General features: G+C 43.8%; 1 protein-coding gene across 2 annotated transcripts in view; it reads left to right on the top strand.

The window, feature by feature from the left end:
• Positions 1-24,824, top strand: part of cblb (Cbl proto-oncogene B, E3 ubiquitin protein ligase) — an 84,482-nt gene that overhangs the window by 35,149 nt on the left and 24,509 nt on the right. For both annotated transcript variants that reach the window (XM_079171721.1, XM_079171720.1), the window contains exons 5-9: positions 4,021-4,177; positions 6,869-6,990; positions 13,790-13,927; positions 14,857-14,944; positions 16,799-16,930. In XM_079171721.1, the coding sequence (XP_079027847.1) occupies positions 4,021-4,177; positions 6,869-6,990; positions 13,790-13,927; positions 14,857-14,944; positions 16,799-16,930 (637 nt within the window). The remainder of the gene's footprint in view (positions 1-4,020; positions 4,178-6,868; positions 6,991-13,789; positions 13,928-14,856; positions 14,945-16,798; positions 16,931-24,824) is intronic.

The following is a 24,824-nucleotide window of genomic DNA, read 5'->3' as shown; positions in this document are numbered from 1 at the left end:
AGGTTTCCAACCCGGTACTAGCAAGGTGTACCTAATGAAGTGGCCGGTGAGTGTATACCTCAGTGGCGGGCCGTGGATTTTATACCTGGGCCTTCAGTGCTGTTCTTCACTTCTAATAACCTCATTATGACGTCACAGCTACGGGTTATTTGTTTCGTGTAAAAGCCGCATATTCACATAACACTGCAACATTTGACAAATGAAATAAAATGTTACATGAAGTTCAACACCTAGCATACAAAACACGAAATGCAGAGTGCAGATACATGAATACGAGCATGACGGGACGCTGCGTCATTAACGGACAATAGAGTCCATATCAATGTAACACAATGACAAACTCACAAGAGCAGTCGCATATATTCGTATGACAACAAAGCAACAAATCAATCCAGCAGACCTGCAGCGGATCCACGCATTACACCACACGAGCACGAGCCATTCAAATATTATTCATAAAAACGCCACGATAGACAAATGAACAGTAGAGGTAAACAAACGAACTTCACTTACCAAATGCTGTCTATCCTCCTTTCTTTGTTGACAAAGAGTTTAATCCCAGTACATCAGTTCCAGTAAGAAGTCCTCCTCGATTCATCGATGCCAGTCGAGCCTCCACGGTTATATTTCGCCGGTCGTTGTCGGTCTTCCGCCGCCGGTGGTCGTCTTCGGCCGTGGACCGGCGAAGGGCGGGCCGCGGTTGTGGAGCTGTTTCCCTGCTAACGTGGTCATTGAGTTGTAGATCCACTCGAGTCTCTCCAAAAGTACAGACGCTCAGTTAAAATGAAACACATTCCCAGCCATAACATGTGCAACGCTTCTCCGACGCTGCATACAAATCCTTTTCCTGGCTGGTCAGGGCTGCTAGCTGTGGGGTCGTTTCTTACTGTCCAGTTTGTTCAGAAATGTCCTTCTTGAGAAAAGCGTTCCAGTAACTCCGCCACTAAATCCGTTTCTCCTCCTTCCGCCATTTCATATTAAAAAAACAAAGCTAGGTAAAATGTCTTTCAAATATTTCCACTTGAACTCTGTCTGCTACAACCAAAGCTCTGCTAGCAAGCATTATGTGGTATATAGTCACGTGCCCGCCCACTGACCAATCACAGCACACTCTGCACCTTGCGGCAGAGAGGCATCTGGACTCTGAGCTGCAGTAATGCTGACGTAACACTAGGCCTGCAAACCGCTCTGGTGCGTCCATGAATCTCAAACTAAAGATCTGATTGGTTGAAGACTATGTCAATCAACAATATCGTCCCCATTCAACTTAAACTGCACATGGAAGCACTGGGTGAGTCTGCAGGCTGGGGCCTCTCTCCTTACCTAGAGACACAGAGGTGAAATCTGATTGGATAAAAGCTCTACTTAAAACAAGCTGCACTGGAAGCAGAGCAACTGAGGAGCACAGTAGCTGTGCAATGAGAAAATAAGATAATAGGAAAAATATTTTAATAAATTATAATACATATAAGAAAAAATTAAATGTATTTAAGAAAAAATATTAAATTATGAAATAGCTATAACTTTGTGATTCTGTTTAGGCCAGCAGAGAAGGCTTTGCAGGCCCTGACGGCCCGCCACTGGTATACCTACTATAGAACATGCATAGCCCAGGTATAATAATAATAAAAACACAACTGACACTGTATAACATGCTTAAATAAATAAGAAATTAGGAGGATTAAGTTGTTGAACATGTTTCTATTTTTGCGGAAGAGGCTCCTCTAGTCCGCATGTTGATGTGCCCTTGGGCAAGATATTGGACCCCAAATTGCTCCAGAAGGTGGTGCCATCGGGAGTGTGAATGTGCATTAGTTTAGATCCTGATGGGCAGGTGGCACCTTGTATGGCAGCTTCTGTCATCAGTCTATGAATGAGTGTGAATGTTAACCTGTAGATTAAAGCTCTTTGAGTGGTCAGAAGACTAGAAAGGTGCTATATAAATGCAAGTCCATTTACCATTTAAACAGAGCTATCAAGCTCACACCAGTTTGCCTAATTTATTATTTTATATATTCAACGATGTAGGTCTTTTTCTTTCTCCCTTGTAATGTGAAACATCTCAATCTTGATGCAATAAATCAGAAGTATTTTGTTTCCCTCTGTGTTATCTCCACCTTAATGTTCTGCATCTTGCAGCAAGGCCGAGATCCTCCTTGTGGCACTGGCACCGCAGTGGCTAGTCTGTGGCAAGCGTCAGTCAGGTGTCACAACAGCGGCAGGTGAGCAGCAGGCGAGCGGCACTCGTTCGGCACCCGTCAAGAAGCTGCCGAGCCACATTTCCTGAGAACAACCATTGTTGTTACGATTGGTCAGCTGCCATAAATCAGTTTTATCATCGTAGTATAGATTTTAGTTGAGTCACCTGAGCCACCCGTTCTCTGTATACATCCTTAGAGTAACCACGTTGTACTTTTTTGTTTATTTAAGTATGATTTTGTTGGTTTTGAAACAAAAGGGAACATAATACACTCTTTCCAAATTATTACTTTTATAGTCATTTACAACAATCGGCTAAAATAATGAAAATAAATCATCCGTTTTATTATCATTTAAAAATATATCTATAAAAACGTTTTTAAAATTAAAACCCATAAAAAGTCCAAAACAAAAATACATGTCTAAAAATATCTTCACTCTTCCTCTGCTTATATGTAGGTGCCACAAGCTGCCAGTGCCAATAGTTGTCACCACTAGTCAGAGGAGTGTGCCCCCCTGGTCCGTGTACGTTTTGATAGTCTGTTTTATGGTTTATTTGTTTTTTCTTTTGAAGAGCGACGCAAAGCAAAACAGTTAGTCTGGCGGTAAAAGAAAAGTCAAAATAAAAGTCAAGGCAATAGAATGATCGTATGCAAGAATATTGTTAGTCTATGAAGCAAGCACATACCAGGGTAACATTAGAAGAAAAATAAATAAATAAAAATAAATAAACGTGGGCCGATGGGAATATGTTAGCAACAATAGTTGACTACATGCGATTTAATATTCATTTATCCATGTACACAGCAAGAATCAAGTTTTCGATTAATCTGTGGATTGTTTGATGCAATACAGTTCGTAATATAATTTAATCAAAGTCATTTTTCTGTGTGCAGAAAATCCTATCGTAACAACAATGGGGGTTCTCAAGAAATGTGGCTCCTCCCGCTCAGCTCGGCAGCTTCTTGACGGGTGCCGAACGAGTGCCGCTCGCTTGCCGCTGTTGTGACACCTGACTGACGCTTGCCACTGACGTGACACTAACGTGCCACAGTCCTGACACCTGACTGACGCTTGCCACAGACCAGCCACACGCTTGCCACTGTCAGTAGTCGCACTCGCTGTCTCTCGTATCTTGAGATGAAATCATAAAATTAGAACATTATTAACATACTGTGTTGGGTTTAGCTTTAGCAGATGGTGGGTAAAATATGTAACAGACCTCTGACCATGTCATTCCTCGTACAAAACATGTTTGTTGCAGGATGCTTCATGTTTAGTGCTACAGTATAAATGAATCTCTCTGCAGGAGTCTGTGTTGCTGCCCAGTAACAGTGTATGTTGCTGCAATAAAAGCTTTTAACTGCATCAGAAAGTAAGATGCAGTAGTGTAAGATTAACTTCTTGTGTTTGGCCACTTAGGCTGCTGATCAGTCGTCTCATACATTTGGTAGAAATGGCATCACCAACAGATTAATTTCCCAAGGCAAAGTCAGTTTGTGGGTGAGACACCTCGGTATCTATCTACCACCAGGCTTCACCATCACTTTAATATATAACCCTAGAGAAAATGTTTTTTCTGTTATTTTTATTGTTTTATCTAATCCCAGCCATAAGAGCTGTACGAATAGAACAAAAGTTCTACCCGGTCTATGAGTCTACACATCAGCTGTGCATTTGTATTTTTTGCTGTACAGAACATCCATTTAATTTTCCAAATGTACATTTATATCAATAAAGAGGTATTTTTTGATAAAATGCCCTTTGTCTGTAAGTTGCTGTATCTTTGGTTGTATGATTTGACTTGTTGCTCTCTTGCAGGACAATAGTGCCATGGAAAGTCTTCCGACAGTGCCTTCACGAAGTGCATCCCATCAGCTCGGGCTTGGAGGCCATGGCCCTCAAATCCACCATCGACCTTACCTGCAACGACTACATTTCTGTGTTTGAGTTCGACATTTTCACACGCCTCTTCCAGGTTGGTCAAAATTAGGTCTGGGCAAGTTAACGCGTTATTATCGCGTTAACGCATTAATTAATTAACGGCGACAATTATTTTATCGCGCATTAACGCATTTTTAAAAATTATTAAGTGGACATTTTTAACACAAGAACCGGGCAGCGAGCGGTGAACAGCTGGGTTTGTGTGGCGTCTCTTCAGTCTCTTCCTGCTGCAAATATTTATTCTGTTTGATGTGTTTGGTTCTGTGCGTGCGTGCGTGTGTGTCTTTAGATCCCTCCTGTTAATGGATTACTGGCCATGTGGCTTCAAGATGGTGTGTGGGCACTGAGGCTTTAAAGCAATGTTTTACTTTGGCAGAAGTCTTTGTACTTGGCATGCTTACTCTAAACAGGATTAGTAATATTTTGAAGATCATTTTTCTATTAGGATCACTGTCACAATACTGTTGGTTTTTTTATCAAGTTATGAAACATAAAAAAAGAAATAAGCTAAGTGAAACCTCTGATTCACAGCTGATTTTCTATGAACTCAAGGGTGGCCAGTGTGCTTAATAGTGAAACATGGTCTACTAAAGAAAATATAGAAGTGGGTAGGAATTGCCATTGACCAGTGGTGGGCCGTCAGGACCAGCAAAGCCTTCTCTGCTGGCCTAAAGAGAATCACAAAGTTATAGCTATTTTGTAATTTAATAGTTTTTCACAAAAACACTACATGTATTATCATTATTTTCCCATTAGCTTATTTTCTCATTGCACAGCTACTGTCTTCCTCTGTTGCTCTGCTTCCAGCCTGCAGCGCTGCTTCCAGCACAGCTTTTTTTAAGGAGAGCTTTTATCCAATCAGATTCAGCCCCTATTTCTCTATGTAAGGAGAGAGGCCCGAGGTCCTCTAGGTAGACTTTGCAGTTTAAGTAAATATTGTTGATTGTCATAGTCTTCAACCAATCAGATCTTTAGTTTGACATGTTGGGCGTATTCTTTGATGTGCCACTGCCACCCAGGTAGCCTCCTAAGTACGTCTGCATTAACGTGAGCCGTGATTGGTCAGTGGGCTAGCGTGACTTTTGTCAAACAGAAAGCTAGCTAGCAGAAGTTAGTAAGAGTTCAGATTGAAACATATGTAAGAGAAGTTATGACATTGTTATCATTTTGCTTGGTGTAGATTCTTTTTTTTTTAACCTAGCTTTGTTTGTTAACACTCAATGGCTGACTCAGCCAGGAAAAGGATTTGTATGAACGGTGTTCCTGGCTGACAGCGTCGCACATTTTATGGCTGGGAATGTGTTTCATTTTAACTGAGCGTCTTGGTGTTTGGAGCTATGCTACGCTAACCTGAGGAGGCCATAGCATGGCAGGACACTACGGTGCTTTTGAAAACATTTGGAGAAACCCGAGTGGATCTACAGATCGACCAACACGTTTGCAGGGAAACGGAGCTCCACAACTACGGTCCTCCTGCCGCAGACTGGCGAAATACAACTGGGGAGGCTCAACTGTCAACACTGGTGTCCATGAATCGAGAAGGACTTCTTACTGGAACTGAAACGATGTAAACTCTTTGTCAACAAAGAAAGGAGGATGGACTTTTAAGTGAACATCATTCGGTATGTGACAAAATGCGTTTGTTTGTTTACATCTGCAGTAACGTTACTACTGTTCATTTGTCTATCGTGTCGTTTTTATTAATAATATTTGAATGGCTCGTGCTCTTGTGTGGTGGAATGCGTGGATCCGCTGCAGGTCTGCTGGATTGATGTGTCATGCTTTGTTGTCATATAAATATATATGTGACTGGTTCTTATGACTTTGTTGTTGTCATTGTGTTTATTACGTTGACTTTGATTATGCATTGTCCGTTAATGAGGTTATTAGGAGGTAATTCAACTGTAGTAGGACAGCACAGAAGGCCCAGGTATAAAATGCACGGCCCGCCACTGCCATTGACTGACTATTGCTGCTGATGGTCCCCTGTGGTCAACCTCATGCTGCTGGCCCTGGTTGATACCAAACCAGCTACACAGAAGATCATGTCCCTGGTGAGCTCCAGCTAACAGGCAGGATGGAAGTGAATGTTGTGGCACTTGGCTCTACCTTGGAGCCAACTGGCAGACCCACTCAAATCCTCCAAACACATTGCCCCACAGCTTTATGCTCTTAATCCAGGGATCTGATGTAAACAGCTTATCTATCAGTGACAATGTTCTTTTTTCGAGAGGATATTTATGTAGAATTTCTGGAATTCCTGTCATTCAGGAAAAAAACATTTGTGCTGGCCAGTCATAAATAGATGCAGATGCTAAATTAGTTTCCCTTAACTGTGTGCTTTGTAGTCAGATGTCAAGTTCTCCTTTATTTGTATGACATGCAATGACATTTTTTTTTTCTAGCACATCATTTATTAAGTTTTTCCCACTGAGGAGTCAAGTAAAGCGATTGTAATGACTCTGTCCTGCAGAAAACCTTAAACCAGCTGGCTGCAGTGCACAAGCTGCTTCACAAACTCCTAGTTGTTGAGCTGGCTAGATATCCGACACCTTGGGCTGTGCATTATCTCTCATTTAGGATTCAGATTCAGTCAAGTCAACATATTATCCCATTACCTTTTACTACTCTTTTGTGGCGGAAGGACTGAACTCAACTGTATGCTGAAAATGTTCAATGCATATTGATCTGTGTAGTTAAAAAAACATTGGATGTTCTTTTTCAGCCGTGGGGATCAATTCTGAGGAACTGGAATTTCCTGGCAGTGACACACCCCGGCTACATGGCCTTTCTGACCTATGATGAAGTCAAAGCCCGACTGCACAAGTACATTGACAAGCCTGGCAGGTATTGTGTGTGTGTGTGTGTGTGTTAAGCTTAATTTTTCATGGCGAATGATGCGTTGCCACGGCAACAGCATTTAACGACAACTCACAATATTCATGATGAAGCATCATCATTGTCTTACAAATTACCTTACCACATTTTAGAGTGATCTGGGCAACTTCCTAGTCGGAGTACATCAAAGTATAAAACTTGTCATTTCCTTGTGCCAGTAGGTGGCGCTATGACTTTGTGAAAATGTTGGCATGGAAATGTGCTCAGGCCTGGACCAGTATCATGCAAAACAAGTTTGGGGCAGATTGAATAAAGTACCTTGTAGTTACGACAACTTCCTCTTTCATGGCGAACGGCACGAAATGTGCCTGACATGGGCGCCACATAAAACGAAGGTCGTTCAATGTCAGTACACTGTGGGTCCTAAGTCCCTCCATGTACAGCAGGGGTGTCCAAACTTTTTGCAAAGAGGGCCAAATTTGATAAAGTGAAGATGCCCGGGGGCCAATAGTTCCTTCTGACATTTTTTTAACCACAAAAGTTACATGAAAATACACACTGTTATAAAACAATTTTCATTGTCACAATTACCTTTTTATTTTTCAAATGACAATGTAACCAAATATAAGCCACTCAGGCAGACGTGAACAACTCTAAAAACACAATTCTGCCTTTCATTCAGTCAGATAACATTGAACAAACTGTATAGAATACCTTCAATTTCCATGAGTTAAATATCTTTGCCTCATGAACATTTTAAAACAAGTGAATTTTGCCTTTGTCTTTTACAAGATCTTTCAGAAAGCAATAGTTTGTGTCACATCTACAGGTACATAACATCAACAGTTACAACACATATCTTATTCAAGAGTTTAATAACATAAGTGCCATAAGTCCAAGTGCATTAGTGTGCTTTAGGCTTTTCACTGTTAATAGTGACAGATGTTACCGTTCAAAACACTCAATTTCAGATTGAATTTCAGATTGCAGACACTAATGGGAAGGGTGATACTGAGATCTAGATTTCAGTAAAGAGACCAGGTCTGGCTTGAGAGCAGTGGTTGAGATGCGTAAAATGTTACGCAAGTGGGAGTCACTCATCCTTGACCTCAATCGGTTCTTGTTAAAGTTCATGACTGAGAATGTTTGCTCACACAAATATGTGGAGCCGAATAAGCTCAGCATTTTCTTAGCGAATGACCGCATTTCTGGAAACCTGCTTTTGTCCAGCTGCCGGTAAAAGTCAACAAGAGAACACTGCTGGTGTTTTCCGCGGCACTCATCGTCACACTGCAGCTCAATGAGCTCCAGCTGCAGCTGTGGAGGAGCATCATTATGGTCCACGGAGAAGGGAGAAGAGAACAGCAACATGTCCTTTTCAATAACTGCAAAGTCCCGAAAGCGTTTGTTAAATTCCACAGAAAGAGATGCGATAGCTGTTGCGTAACTCTTCATCTGCGCACCGATGTTGTCCTGTGGGAAACTGTCAATGACCTCTTTCAAAGCTGGGAAGTGCGCGGGACAAGTGTCTTTGGAAAAGTTGCAGTTTGGTTCCAAAAGCCTTGATGTGAGCGTATAGCTGGCTCACCACTGCATCTTTTCCTTGAAGATTAATATTCAGCGCATTCAGATGCTTTGTTATGTCAACCAAAAAAGCCAGATTTGCCAGCCATACAGGATCGGACAGTTCTTCCATTGGTTGTCCCTTCTCACCCAAAAAATGTCCAATTTCCTCTTTGAGAGAGAAAAATCGCTGCAGTGCGGACCCCCGACTTAGCCACCTCACATCGTTGTGATATATTATGTCACCGTATTCAGCCTGGATGTCAAGCAAGAACTGCTGAAACTGTTGGTGGGTTAGAGCTTTAGAGCAAATAGAATTGATTGCCTTTGCCACTGGTTTCATAACATCGTCAAATTTGAGATGTTTGGCGCAGAGAGCCTGCTGGTGAATGATACAGTGAAGTTTGATAGCGTTACCTGCTTCTTCGCTGACTTTATTGCAGATCAATGTGGACAATCCACTTCGCTCACCAGCCATGGCAGGCGCACCATCGGTAATGATCCCAGAAACTTTACTCCACGGTAGTTTCATATCATCAACAGCTTCACAAACAGAAACGAATAAATCTGTTCCTCTGGTTTGCCCTTTAAGGCTTTTGAGGTCAAGCAGCTCCTCTGTCACGTTCATGTTGTCATCAACTCCTCTTAAAAAAATAAGTAGTTGTGCAGTGTCAGATGCATCGGTGCTTTCATCGCAGGCTAATGAGAAATAATCAAAAGCCCCTCCCCTGTCCCCCAGTTGTCTCTGAATATCTGACGATATGTCCTCAACTCTCCGTGCCACAGTGTTGCGTGCCAGGCAAACATTCATAAATTCTTGCTTCTTCTCGGGGCAAATGTTCTCCACCATTTTCATGACACAGTCTTTGATGAACGCACCTTCAGTAAAAGGTTTGCCATGTTTAGCTATTAACATGGCCACTTCGTAGCTGGCTTTTGTTATGTTTTCCTTTGACTCAGAGGCCCGCGTGAAGAATCGCTGTTGTGATGTCAGAGCAGCTTGGAGTTGCTTCACTTTTTCAGCGCGGTCACTCCCTGTTAGCTTGTCGTACATTGTAGCATGTTTAGTCTCGTAGTGTCTCTTTACGTTGAAATCCTTAAACAAGGCAACTGCCTCTTTACAAATTAGACAAACACAATTGCCTCGATTTTCAGTGAAGAAGTATTGTAATTCCCACCGCTCCTGAAAGCGGCGGCCCTCACTGTCAACTTTTCTCTTTTTTTTCGCGGTCGCCATGGCAGAAATGATTCGAGAAGGGTTCGCGGCACGGATGCAGAGCCAGATAGCATTAGAACGGTGCTGCCACTGTGTGGTGAAAGGAGGAATTACATCTTTACATTTGTATGATTTATTTATTCTGACAGAGCTAGCGAGCCATAACTAACACATTATAAGACCGAAGCTGCGGGCCGTATGAAATCTGACCGTGGGCCGTGATTGGCCCGCGGGCCGGACTTTGGACATGCCTGATGTACAGCTTCTTATCACCCTCTATGTACCAATGTACATGTATAACAAATACCACACATATTACGGTGTATATATGTATATGTATATGTATATGTATATATATACATATATATATATATATATAGACAGGGGACTCTGATGAATACCCTCAAAACTCTGGCGACCATCTCCATACTGAACAACTCTGTCTGCTATGGAGACCTTCAGGTTTCTGGGATCCACAATCTCCCAGGACCTAGTGGGTGTCCTACATCGACACAATCATCTAAAAGGCCCAGCAGAGGATATACTTGTACCTGTACCAAAACGGATCTGTCTTTAGCAGATAATAGTGTGTTCATGTAGAACCGTGTTCTTTGTAATAAGAAGCTGATGCGAAATAGGTTTTCAAATTGTTTAAATTCATGTGGGGGTTGCACTATAATAACCTTCTGCTGCCTCTTTGATGATCCAATAAGTCAGGTTTGTTTGCCCTTGACTTATCTGAATATGAAGGCAAATCACTGTCAAAATCCGAGAGCGCAAATGAGATCCATGCGCGCGCGTATTTTACTTTGACGAGCGCTTTTATATCACTCCGCGAGCAAAAGTCTGTCTCGCGCGAGCAAAATGTACTGTCGCGCAAGCAAAAGTCGCTCGAGAAGCTTAAACTTGTTCGCTCGCGAAACTTTATTCTGCCCGCTCGCGAGTCTTTTTTCTGCTCGCTCGCGAGTAGTTTTTGTTTTTGACAGTAAGTGGGCGGACCCTGTCTCGATTGTATCTCTACATCTGATTGGTTACAATGCTCGTCTTTGGATAAACCGGATATCACTGACACAGACGCCAGGTCTGTTAGAGGTGGTTATCAATCCGCCACTAAACACTACTCCACTACATTGCCACTACATTTGCTTTGAATTCACTCCATCATTCTATTACAGACGATGTGTGTTCGATAGTCAAACTGTGACAAACCGCTCATAGACACTCTTTGATCTTAATTAATTAAAACATGATGCGATCATATTTAATCATACTGTTGTGTTTACAGAAGAGATATAATGTAGTTGTATATAATATGAGCAACAATTTGGACCTGCTCAAAGATCTGGAGCCAAGATTAGGGACCACTGTTTGTATAATAACTGTTAAATCACTGACAAGTAGTTAGTGGATGAAAAAGTATTCAGATCCTCACTGCAGTAAACGTAATAATACCATACTGATGAAACAATAATCCACTACGAGTAAAATACCTGCATTCAAAACCTTAGTCAAGTATGTTATTATCAGCAAAATGTACTTTAAGTGCAGAAAGTAAAAGTACCCGTGCAGTAAAATGTACATTATTTGCCCCTGACCTGTAGTGCAATCTGAAAATCTTCCCCAGACGTCTGTGTCAGAGTGATATCCGGTTTATCCAAAGACGAGCATTGTAACCAATCAGATGAAGAGATACAAGGGAGACTGGGTCCACCCACTTACTGTCAAAAAGAAAAACTACTCGCGAGCGAGCAGAAAAAAGACTCGCGAGCGAGCAGAAAAAAGACTCGCGAGCGAACAGGTTTAAGCTTCTCGAGCGACTTTTGCTCGCGCGACAGTACATTTTGCTCGCGCGAGTGATATAAAAGCGCTCGTCAAAGTAAAATACGCGCGCGTGGCTCTCATTTGCGCTCTCGGATTTTGACAGTGATTTGCCTTCATATCTGAACCCCTCCCACCAGTCACCCGCAGCCTCCCTGTTGTTATCTGTATGCAGACAGACAGCCAGGCCTGAAAGTCAATGTGCCATTTCAGGATACAATTTTCATGGATATAACTATTGATCTCCTGGGCCTGCACATATGCTCATGAATATTTACGAAGTTGGTAAGCAAATAGCCTTAGAAGTTAGGCTCAAAGGCAACAGATAGCAGTCATAAATAGAGAATGTTTATGAATTTGCCAAATTTGCATTTGGGATTATATGTGTCAGAAACAGGTCATGCTTTGCTGTCACACCGCTGAGCCCCAGTCCATTGTCAGTAAACAACCTTCCCAAAGCTACTTATTACTGTTGTATATATTCATAAAACATCGTCTTTGTTTAAAAACACACAGCAAGAATCAATTTCAGTGACTGAAATCCGGCTGGTGATAGATTAAAGGCTTTTTTTTTTCGGTTTCAAATCTGTTTTTTTTTCAGTTTCAAATCTTTTTTTCACTTTCAGATCTTTTTTTTCAGTTCAGACTTTTGACCCTGATCTAGCGTGGGGGGCGTGGTATCTACTGAGAGGGGCGTGTCATCATGAGTGACAGCAAACACGTTGCCTTCAGGTAACGTGGGCACCGCGAGAATTATGATTCACACTTTCTATGCACCACATTCACGTGATTACAAGTAAAAAGAATTACACTAGTGACAAAGTTCTGTTTAGCAAGCTGTATTAGCTTCTACTTGGCACGAATCACAGTAAAAGGGTCAAAAGTCTGAACTGAAAAAAAAGATCTGAAAGTGAAAAAAAGATTTGAAACTGAAAAAAAAACAGATTTGAAACCGAAAAAAAAAGATTTGAATCTGAAAATATAAGAACTCAAATATGTGAAAGTGAAAAACGAAAAAAAAAACGTATTCAAAATAATTCCAGAACTGAATCAAAATTATATTCAACCCAAAAAAAAATTTCATTCACTTATTTTTATTTCGAATACATTGCTGTATTTTTCAATGTTCAAGACCACAACTTGAACTTTCAGGTTCAGATTTTTTTTTCAAATGAACAAAACTTTTGACCTGGATTTAGCTCCATAGAACGGCCTGAGACTCGCACATAACAGTTCCACATCAGGGTTACAGATTTTCTCCTGGACTGTGTGCTGTCTGCACCACTTGTCATTTATGTACAAGCAGAGCCCGCCCCCTTTGCTTTTCCCTGACAGCTCGCTTCTGTCAGAGCGAATGTGTGAGAACCCCTCTATACCAACGCAGCAGTCAGGGATACCAACGTATACCAACGCAGCAGTCAGCAATCAAGCATACCCTTGTCAGGAGTCGGAGTTCGTCCATCTTATTCCTCAGCGACCTTACGTTACTCAGAATCATAGATGGCAGGGGCGGCCGATTGCCTCTTCTCCGTAGCCATTGTCGTACGCCTCCTCTCCGGCCTCTTTTCCGCAATCGCTGCCGACGTGGAGCTCTAATATCTTCCGGCACATTTTTGAGGAGCGATCCAAAAGGATCTGCTGTGAGCTTATCTTCATAGTGGCGCAGAGACAAGAGCGCTTCCCTTGTGTAAGATAGCGCCTGGTTGCTACTTGCCCAAGCCGGTATAGCCTTGCAGGTGGTGAAAGGTTTGCAAAGGAGCAGTAACACCACCAGAAAAAATCTCAAAACACACGCCATCATATAGTCCTTCGTCTTGATCATACGAATTGAACATAGGGCAAACTAATCGTTCACAAAAAGCCAAACAAACAACAAACAAACGGCAGCACAGGTACGTGTATCCGTGTCACCTGCAGAGCAGCGCCACCACTTTTGTGAAAAAAGTCTTGAAAAAAAGTGTATCATTTTATATTATCTTAATTATGATATGATTCAGTATGTTAACAAGTTGCTTATTTGTGACTAGTCAATGTTCGATCAGTTTTAATATTAATATAAAAAGCTATTTGAGTGTTCTTGATACAATACCACAGGAAACCTGACATTCAAATTGAGTTATATTGCTTTAAACATTAATATTCGTTCTACTTGTTTGGTTTTGCAGCTTGTGTGTGAACCATCCACTTCTGTCTTCTCTCTCTCTCTAACAGTTACATCTTCAGACTGAGTTGTACACGGCTGGGCCAGTGGGCCATCGGCTATGTGACCAATGACAGTAACATACTGCAGACCATCCCCCACAACAAGCCGCTGTTCCAGGCCCTCATTGATGGCTACAGGGAGGGCTTGTACGTAACCTATCATATACTCACACACACTCTTCCTCTCTAGCTCACTCTCTCTTTGTATATTGATCAGTTGTGCTAAACTCTACTCTGTTAATGTGCTGTATCCAATTGAAATACGATCAACTGTTTCTCAATCAGTCACATCTGTTTTGCATGGTCTTCAAATGTCTCTCACCAGACCAGAGTGTGGCGCCTCTTGAAGGCTCTTTTCTGAAAGCCACTTCCTAGGTAAAACGTGTATTTCTTTTGTCTCCGGCAGAGAAGAGATTGTCTCTGAGCCTCAAGTGGTTCTGCGAGGCCATCTGTTCCTATCATACTTGATAGTCTGACAGGACCCCAGACAAATCAAACATGCTTTTATCCATCTAGTGTGTAGCATTTCGCTTTCTCAGCCATCAATCGCAGCTGGCTGAGACTGTGTCTTCTTACAAGTCCACTGTAGGGGGAGGGGGGGGGGGGGGTTGAAGCACCTCTGTTTTTGATCAAGCAGGGAGACGGCAGAAACTCTGGGGGAAGTTAAGTTCACATCAGTCGCTCTTTCAAATGTCAATCATTGTGTTTATAACCAGGCTTGTAAATGCTGAATTCATTTTCAACAATGACTGTAATTGGAGAAGGGTTTCTGCTCAGTTCTGTAATAATTGCTGATTACTTTTGATTCCATGCAGAGAGAGATATTACTAACTCATATATTTCTTTTGTACATTTAAGACCGATAGTCTTCAAAGTACAACTATTACTATTACTGCTTTTGGTTCTACTACTGCTCATTGTGAGTATTTGTGTTTCATCAAATTCAAGGATAATTTGTTGTCATGCAACACAAGGTTGCACATTTATGAGCTATTTACACATTTGCATGTGTAGAATATCTTGCTGTGTGTTTGTTACTCTTAGCTTAATTAAACCTTTTTCTTTTTCATTCGCAGCTACTTGTTTCCTGATGGTCGCAGTTACAATCCTGACCTCACTGGTTTATGTGAGCCAACGCCTCATGATCACATCAAAGTGACACAAGTGGGTTTCTTTGTGTGTCTAAAAAACATGCTCCATCTGGATAAGCAGAGTAATGTTCATGGTTCCCACTGGTCATGGAATTCCTTAGCCTCCTAAAACCAGAATACATCATGTAAGCTTAGGCTCCCTTATGATATTTAAGTGTGGAAACTGTTTACTGAGACCTGCCTGAACTTGACCAAATATGTTGCAGACCAAAAAATGAGACATGAAATGTGTTGTGAAATGTATTTATACAGTTTAAAGTTACAGGGACAGCATTATTAGACATTTCTGTAAATGTGCCAGTTCAGCCATGTTGGCTAATTTCCCACTCTAGTTCCAGGGCAGATGTAGTGACAGCTACAAACATGTAGCACATGAAATCCACCAATTCAGGAACAGCGTTACTTAGATCAAAACACACTTCTCAAAAACACATACAATTTAGCAATCGTCCTACTCCATTAGGTTTTTTTGTCATAAGTGTTTTCAGAAAGGGATTTCTGTGCACAGTGAGGCTTGAACTTGATGATATTTCCAGAAGTGCCATCACAGTTTAAAAATTACCAGTGATAGCATAGCTAGTGGTGTGTTCATCCAATCAGTTGTAGTGTTGATGTTTCAGAGAAATTATTGTGTTTTACTGTCCGCCTACTATTAATTATTAATGATGTCTGTCTTAAGCATATTTTTATAAGGCTGACAAGATGATAATGTGCAAAGAGAAAATGTTCAGCTACAGTTGTGTGGCTGGGAATTTCTGATTTTGTGACATTTTGAGAAGTTTATTCCCAGCAGAGTGAACACGAGAGGATTTTAGATATGGATAAATTGTTTTCATATGATTTTTTTTCAGAGATTTTACCTTAACTGACCATTCACCCCTTTTGACAGCAGTATTAACCTTGAGAATTTAAGGTCATGGAATTAAGAATTTAAAATTGAAAAGTAAAAAAACTAGCAGCTCAATGACGCCTGTTGAGCCGTTGCATCACTACTTAATGTGGTCAGCACTGGGGCATTATCACAATACACTGTGGGGGGTAAAGTATCAATTATGTGTATATGGATTCTAGTTGTCGAGATTAGCCATGATAAGAGCTGGTTGAATTCTCTAAAAGCTAAGGAAATCTCCGTTGGCATAGGGAACACTGGACCATCTGTTACCAAGGGAAAGGAGTTAATGCCTTCAACAATTCTTTGTGTCAGCAACATTTAAAGCGACGTGCCATTCGTCCGTTCACAAAAACAATCAATATGACCGACAACCAATTTGTTTCTCTTTTGTGACTGTTAGTCTACATTCCTTTTTTTTTTATTCCAACATGGGTAATGAAGTCAACGAAACAAATTAAGTACACATGGTACACGTGCTGTTAGTTCTTCATCTTTGAAACATTGTAGTTTCACTACGGCAGATCCACGTCAATGACAGCCATCTTTGCATCATTTTCGTAGCCTAGTGTAAGTGCTGTCGCATTCTCTCAGCGCAGCGGTTGTCTTTTGTTAAGTCCTAAGAAGAAGTACATTAAGCATTCATCATTTTAACTCTATGGTCATAGCAGCTTAACCTTTTGTGCAACACTATTTAAATTATCCAGGATATGTGTTTCAAAATGTTTTAAAATGTCAGTTTAGTTGTTACGTTTCTAAACATTTCTCCAGACCTCTGGAGGGTTGGGTCTGGTTCTTTATTAGTGATGGGAAGTCCTGAAAAACAGAGTTTAACATTATGGTGTGGCATGGTGGGAAGCTTGCACTGTATGTATACTGTATTTGTGTCTTTATGTTTCTGTGTACATGTATGTTCTCTTGTATAGTTTGATATGTGCATCACTTGATGACTAACAGCAGTTTGCTCTGCCTGAACAGGAGCAGTATGAGCTGTACTGTGAGATGGGCTCCACCTTCCAGCTTTGCAAGATTTGTGCTGAGAACGACAAAGACGTCAAGATCGAACCCTGCGGTCATCTTATGTGTACTTTCTGTCTAACGGCCTGGCAGGTATTGTAATGAACCATACTGCATAAACTCATTTCGAGATCTAATCTTTGAACAAATAGGTGCATGGGGGAACAGGTGTGGTTGTTTGTGAATATTAAAGTTGGTTCTTAATATCGATACCATTTTAATCAATGAAATCATCAATAGATATTGATAATAATGGGTCACCAAAATGATGTAGGTGCTGTAGCCCAAAAAGGCATTCAAATGCATCAAAAATAAGCTCAGTTGCTATTTTGAGTGAAGAGTCCCAACAGTGGCTTTGGCCATTACACATGCACGTGGGATATTGTAGGTTAATGCCAGTTTCTGTACATCCTGATCATCACATCCTCTCTGTCTCTCTTTGCAATATTCTGTCCATGAAAACCTCACATGTAAGATCTGACATTTTTTTCTGCTAACAGTTTTTTTTTATTATTTACAAGTAGGAATGAATCTGGTTCGACAATTAATAAAAAATATAAATGAGAAAAGACTAATGAATAATAGAAGCGGCTTTCAGCCTCCAGTGCAAGTTACATGGTAAAAAGAAAATAACTCCCTCACTTCCTCTCTCTGTCTTTGCGTCTGTCCTAATCAAATTTCCACATATCAGTCAGTAGCGGATGTGAAAACTGAGCATGTGCACACAGTATATAAAAGTAATTCTGCATGTGTTTTTCTTCTTCCGGCTGAGTGCTATTTTTTGCACACTGTCCGGCTAGTGGCGGCTGGTGGAAAATGTTCTAGGTAGGGCCATCCAATCAATTTCAGCAAAGATCCCAGTATGATTTAATGCAAAACAATTAAGGTATCAAACACGCATTACTACTTTGCAACATTTACAACATGAAAAAAAGCAGTAAATACACGTCAGGACATCTTATTTTAGTCACCCTCGCAGGCAATTCAGTATAATATATATATATATATATACAGTATAATATATATCATATATTAATATTCAGTGTAATATAAAACACACGCATACATATATAGATATAAGCTATGATGAGTTTTAACTGTTAATTTACCATCTCAATTAAATGTTGATGCCTCCATGACCAAGTTAAGCACATGAGACTGAGGACAACTATGTAGAAGAAAAGATGTTCACTTTGCCTAATATGTAGCTTGACAGAGTTCTCCATGTGTGCCCCGGTGTTCTCATGTTTCCTTACCTCCTCATCCCTCACTGTCCATGCTGGATCTGTGCCCGTTGTTTTATAAAGCTAAATAAGTTATTAGCATGACTGCATCCAGCTAGCCAAACCTGTCTGGTACAGCTACTAGAGAAGCTTTGAATGTACTGCTTCCCTTTCCCGCTAGTCTGCTGTCTGATTGTGAGGTCAGGCTGATCTGGGATCAGCTCTTTGGCCTACAGAATCTCCGCCAAACTTCTCCTCTCAAACGGGTCTTGGAGGAGCAGTGCTCGCCTGTAGAGACTTCTCCTGACGAGAACGCACAGCTTTGGGCCAAACGACTTTGTATTTATATTATATTTTACATATATTACTGGATACATTCCATAGTTCAAAAACACAAATATTGACTTTTTGTTTTTTTTGTGTGGCTCAAGGTGGGGCCAGGCCCCATGGCCCTCTATTGGCCAGCCGCCACTGTGTCTGGCACTCATGATGTGCTCATTGTGCTCAGAAGCTGTGCCAGCAAAGTGTGTTTATAATTACCTTCCCCTGATGAGTCATTGGCATGGAGTCCAGAGACTCTATCCTCCATGAAAGATGGAGGACGTAGCATGGAAGATGATTCATAAGATAATGAGTCTAGGTTTTATACATTTTTCAGTCAGTCAGTGCTATAATAGTTTCCATTTATCATGAGCCTTTAGTTTGCATTGTGTTAGTCAGAGGAGTTGATGTAAAAATGATGAAACACTTTCCATACCATTAAAACATGTTCAAATACATTGCACTTTATGTTTTGCTTACCAAACCGTGTCTTTTGATGCAAATGTGATACGTCACTCCGGTAGCTTCTATGATAATGCAGTCAGGCTGTGCTGAATGTCACAGGAAGTCACACTCAGTGGTATTTTCGTAGATGTTTTGCTAATCTTCTAAAAAACAACAAACCTAAAACGAAAGTTACGAATGTAACTACGGTTCTATGAATCCTGGATGACCGCCAGAGGCAGTGTTTAACACTGGATATCTTCTGTCTCGCGCATGCGTAGGTCGAATATTTATATCAACAAAGTCACCTGTGACCTCGGATGACCCCCCGGCGTCTATAAGTTCCGGTGTCATTCCGAGTTCAGTCCTACGGAATCTTCTCGCGAGTTCACGGGATTCTGAGTGACCAAGAACTCTGGCGGTCATCCAGGATTCATAGAACCGTAGTTACATTCGTAACTTTCGTTCTATTTCATCCTTACTGACCGCCAGAGGCAGTGTTTAACACTGGATGACTTATATCAACAGAGTCACGAGGAATCACCATAACTACCTCGTATAGCTCCGGCAGAGAAAAATTGGCCAAAGAACCCTCCCCAGTGGGTGAGGGGTGGCAACCTTAAGTCTGTAGTGTTTGGTGAATGTGCTCGGTGATGCCCATGAGGCCGCAGCACATAGATCCTCCACAGGCACACCTCTCAGTGTTGCCCCTGACGTGGAGACACCTTTGGTAGGGTGGCCCTTCACCCCGGATGGCAAAGCACGGTCGCTCGCCTTGTATGTATAGGCAATGGCCTCCACTATCCAGTGGGATAGGCGCTGTTTGTCCTTCAGAAGGAGCACAGCCCTTCTTAGGCTCACCATAACTGACAAAGAGCTGCTCCGACCGCCGTATGCAGGCGGTGGCTTCCACATAAGCTCTGAGGGCCCGCACTGGGCACAGCAGCCTTGACCTCTCCCCTCCTGACGGGAGGGCCAAACTGCGTGAGCTGGATAGGCTGGTTGATATGTGAGCGTGTCAACACCTTTGGGAGAAAACGCTGCATTAGGCCACAAAGTGACACCCAAGCCATCTGAGTTCCACCTCAGACATGATTCTTTCACCAGAGAAAAAACACTTTGGCCGATAGCCATCTCTGCTCCACCTGTGCCAGGGGTTCAAAAGGAGACAAGTATAGGGTGTTTAGTACCAAGAATAGGTCCCATGCAGGGGCCTTCGGGGGACGCAATTGCAGAGCCCCTTAGGAAGAGGAACGCCAGTCTGTGGCTCTCTCCTGTGTCATTGTCGACCTTAGTATGCTGCCCCGAGATAGCGGCCACGTATACCTCCAAGGGTTTAGAGGGAGACCGGCCCTTATCTAGAAGGGACTGTAGAAACTCAGTACAGCAGGCACGGGGCACTGTACTGGGACATTGTTCTGAGCCGCACACCAGTCAGAAAACAGCTTCCACCTGTTTTCGTACTGCAGATGGGTAGATCGCGCCCTGGCCTTCAGAATAGTCAGTCTGACTGGTTCTATGCAGCCACTCAGCATCTGGTCGGGCCAGACCCATAGTTGAAGGCGGCAGGGATTGGGATACCAAGTCCGGCCTTCTAGTTGCGACAGGAGGTCCCTCCTGTCGGGGAAGAACTCTGAGAAGCATTGCAAGATCAGAGAGTATGGTGGAAAGGCATAAAGAAGATCCTCTGGCCACGTGTGAGCCAGGGCATCTTGATCCAGAAGGACTGGTCCTCTCCGTCAGGGAGAACCAGTGGGGGCAGTGGGTCGACATCACGTCTGGATGCAGCCGCCACTCTCCCGGTGGAGGCTTGTGACGGAAAAGGAAAACCACAACCTGGTTCCGTTCTCCTGGTGGGTATATTGCCCGAAGGCTGGCCAGGCGAGGGGCCGCCCAAGTCAGAAGGGCGCGGTGATCCCTGTAGCAACTTCTGCAGATCTGGTGCCCCCTTGATGGTTTATGTGAAAACACAGCAGAGGTACATGCTTTCTCTTCAAATATGGGAGGAAGTGTTTGAGCACTTAGCTCTAGAACATTGGCTTGCCCCTGAGGTCTTTGAGCAGACAACTGCCCCCAAGCAGTCCTGTTCTGTCACACTGTACCTTGAGAGGCAGGTATCTGTTGTGACAATCTCCCGGCAGAATGGAACCGAGCCCATGGGGCCACCATTTGCCAGATATGCACTCTCCCTCCATGGGGATAGAGTGAGAAGGCACTGTTTTGATACTATTATTGCCCTGTCTGTGCCACTTGGCATCCAAGTGAAGGCTGTTCAGCCATCAGCAAACCCAAGGGAACGACAGTCGATACAGCTGTCAGTTTACCCAATAGGCGGAGAAAAGGATGTAGGGCAAACCGTCTGTCCCCCAGAAGAGGTTGTGGGGGATCTTGTCCACAGACTTGGGCAACAGATAGGCCCTCATAGGGCCACACTAATGAAGGTTATGCTCTGAAGAGGGCTCAGGTAGCTCCTCTCCATGTTCACCTTGAAGCCCGACCGGGCCACGTGAGAGAAGGCGAGCAGTGTCCTGAGGTGCCTGAAGCCGGGATGGCGCACAGGTCAGCCAGTCGTCTAAGTACAGCAGTACTTTCACGCCCTGTGATTGCAGGGGAAAAGGACAGCAGTAACACACCTTCTGAACACCCATGGGAAGAAGGGAGAGTCCGAATGGAAGCACCCTGGACTGAAAGTGGCGGCCTCAAAAGGCGAAACGAAGAAGCTGCCTGTGGTGATGCACCATGGGAACATGGAAATAGGCGTCGACAGACGTGAACCACTCTCCCTTGGGAATCTGCTGCTGGGAGAAAAAACCCACAGCCGGCCCGGAGACATAGTCTCCTGGCCCCCCTGCCTCTGGAGGTTATGGGGGCGACTATTAGTCCCCAAGTTCGGAGATTGCCCGGCGGGGACTTAGGTAGGGTTGTATTGGTAGCTGGCGGGCCTCTCAGCGGGACGCTGAGGCCTGTGGCGGCTACTGGGGTAAGCTGGAGGCTGACAAAACGGCCCTGGGGAACCAAGTGGGACCCCTAGGTCTGCGGGGTGCAGGCATGTCCCTGTGAAGACAAGAGAACTGCTGCCTGGTCTGGCTAGCAGTTCGCTGAAGCGCCTGTATAGCAGCTGACCCGAACAGCTCACCAGGTTCGAACCTGGCGGAGAGTCTGGACCAGGGTGGACATCATACGTCCAAGTTCCCTCGACATGAGCGCAAACGCCTGCAATGAGGCCTCACTTAGGCTGGAGGCGAAAGCGTCGAAAGTAGCCTGCTGCAGAGAAGCTGCGAGGGCAAGCATGAGGTGGGAGAGGGAGTTGCCGATACAGTCCACAGTGCTGCTGTGTCATAAGCCCTGGATAGCAGGTCATCCTTGACCCAATGTTGGGATCGAGGGCACCTGGCATCGGGCCTCAGATTCTCCTCAGGGGAAAACTATGAGGGACGCAATAGTCAGCTAAATGGCTGGCAACATGCAAGGCCAAATTTTGCCAGCTCCTGCATGGCCGTCAGGTTCGGCCATCTGATGTAAGGCAGGAGAGAGCCCTGGTGTCTCTCCAGCATGCATGCAACTCCCTTAGATATTCCTCGGAGGGAGGAACAGAAAAAGTGGTGAGGGCGGGAAGGTGCCTGAAGAAGGCACTCGCAGGCGGAAGTTCCGGCTGCTGTGTATTCCACTGCAGGCGCGCCAGTGCCATGCAAAATGATCAGGGTAGGTTGAGCTGGATTCAGCTGTCCTGACAGGGGGAGGTAAACCTCAAGCATCAGGTGTTCCATTTCGGCCAGCCTAGCAGACCTTACTGCTCAAGGCATGATGCCGCAGGTGCTGCCTGGGTTCTCCGAGAGGCCCTCCCTTAGATACTCGAGGCTAAGGCAAGAGGTCATGGCCGTCCTCAGGCTGAAGAGGAGCTATACAGGTCCTACAGCCGGGAGAGTTTAACATGGCCGCGATTTTGGGGGAACCCTGTCCCACTAGTTGATGCGGAATTCCAAGTCAGTCTGAGCGGGAGCGCTCTGCTGAATGTTGAGAGAACAGGCAGGGGCAGTGAGAGGGGAGTGATCTCCTCGGACACTCTCTTCACTTGGACAGTCGCTGCAGATATTGGTGACCCACCAGTTAGCTTGAGCGAGAGCACTCTGCCACTGTGGAACAGACCAAAAAACAGTCCTTACAGTGAGAGGGGAGTGAGGACACTCTTCACTAGGACATTCGCTGCCGATATTGGTGTCGTACCAGTTAGCTTGAGCGAGAGCACTCTGCCACTGTGGAAACAGGGCAAAAAAAAACAGTCCTTGCAGTGAGAGGGGAGCGAGGACACTCTCTTCACTAGGATATTTGCTGCAGATATTGGTGACCCACCAGTTAGCCTGAGCGAGAGCACTCTGCCACTGTGGAAACAGACCAAAAAACAGTCCTTACAGTGAGAGGGGAGTGAGGACACTCTTCACTAGGACATTGGCTGCAGATATTGGTGTCGCAACAGTTAGCTTGAGCGAGAGCACTCTGCCACTGTGGAAACAGGCCCAAAAAAAACAACAACAGTCCTTACAGTGAGAGGAGAGCGAGGACACTCTCTTCACTAGGATATTTGCTGCAGATATTGGTGACCCACCAGTTAGCTTGAGCGAGAGCACTCTGCCACTGTGGAACCAGACCAAAAAACAGTCCTTACAGTGAGAGGGGAGCGAGGACACTCTCTTCACTAGGATATTTGCTGCAGATATTGGTGACCCACCAGTTAGCCTGAGCGAGAGCACTCTGCCACTGTGGAAACAGACCAAAAAACAGTCCTTACAGTGAGAGGGGAGTGAGGACGCTCTTCACTAGGACATTCGCTGCAGATATTGGTGTCGCACCAGTTAGCTTGAGCGAGAGCACTCTGCTCCTGTGGAAACAGGCCAAAAAAAAACAGTCCTTACAGTGAGAGGGGAGCGAGGACACTCTCTTCACTAGGATATTTGCTGCAGATATTGGTGACCCACCAGTTAGCCTGAGCGAGAGCACTCTGCTACTGTGGAAACAGACCAAAAAACAGTCCTTACAGTGAGAGGGGAGCGAGGACACTCTCTTCACTAGGATATTTGCTGCAGATATTGGTGTCACAACAGTTAGCTTGAGCGAGAGCACTCTGCCACTGTGGAAACAGGCCCAAAAAAAACACAACAGTCCTTACAGTGAAAGGAGAGCAAGGACACTCTCTTCACTAGGATATTTGCTGCAGATATAGGTGACCCACCAGTTAGCTTGAGCGAGAGCACTCTGCCACTGTGGATACAGGCCAAAAAAACAGTCCTTAAGTGAGAGGGGAGCGAGGGCACTCTCTTCACTAGGACAGTCGCTATAACTAGTGGTGTCCCACCAGTTAGGCTGAGCGAGGACACTCAGCTAACTGCGATAGCCGTAATGTTACAAAATCAATGGACACAATCCCAGTATTAGCTTAGTCTAGTTAGTGTCCCACCAGTTAGCTTGAGTGAGGACACTGCCAACTGCGACAGCCGTAATGCGTAAAAAGCATCAATGGACACAACATCAGTGTTGATTTAGCATAACTAGCATCTCACCAAGTTAGCCTGAGTGAGGACACTCTGCTAACTGTGACAGCCGTAAGGTTACAAAGTCAGTGTACACAATGCTAATGCCGATCTAGTAGAACTAGCATCTCATCAAGTTAGCCTGAGCGGAAACACTCTGCTAACTGTGACAGCCGTAAGGTTACAAAGTCAGTGTACACAATGCTAATGCCGATCTAGTATAACTAGCATCTCACCAAGTTAGCCTGAGCGGGAACACTCTGCTAACTGTGACAGCCGTAAGGTTACAAAGTCAATGGACACAGTGTCAATGTCGATCTAATGGAACTAGTCTCTCACCCAGTTTGCCTGAGCGGAAACACTCTGCTAACTGTGATAGCCATAATGTTACAAAATCAGTGTACACAATGCTAATGCCGATCTAGTAGAACTAGTATCTCATCAAGTTAGCCTGAGCGGAACCACTCGCTAACT

Source organism: Pholis gunnellus, assembly GCF_910591455.1.
Source record: "Pholis gunnellus genome assembly, chromosome: 13".
Taxonomy (NCBI): Eukaryota; Metazoa; Chordata; class Actinopteri; order Perciformes; family Pholidae; genus Pholis; species Pholis gunnellus.
Note: the sequence above shows the minus strand (reverse complement) of the source record. Positions and strands in the feature narration are given on the sequence as shown.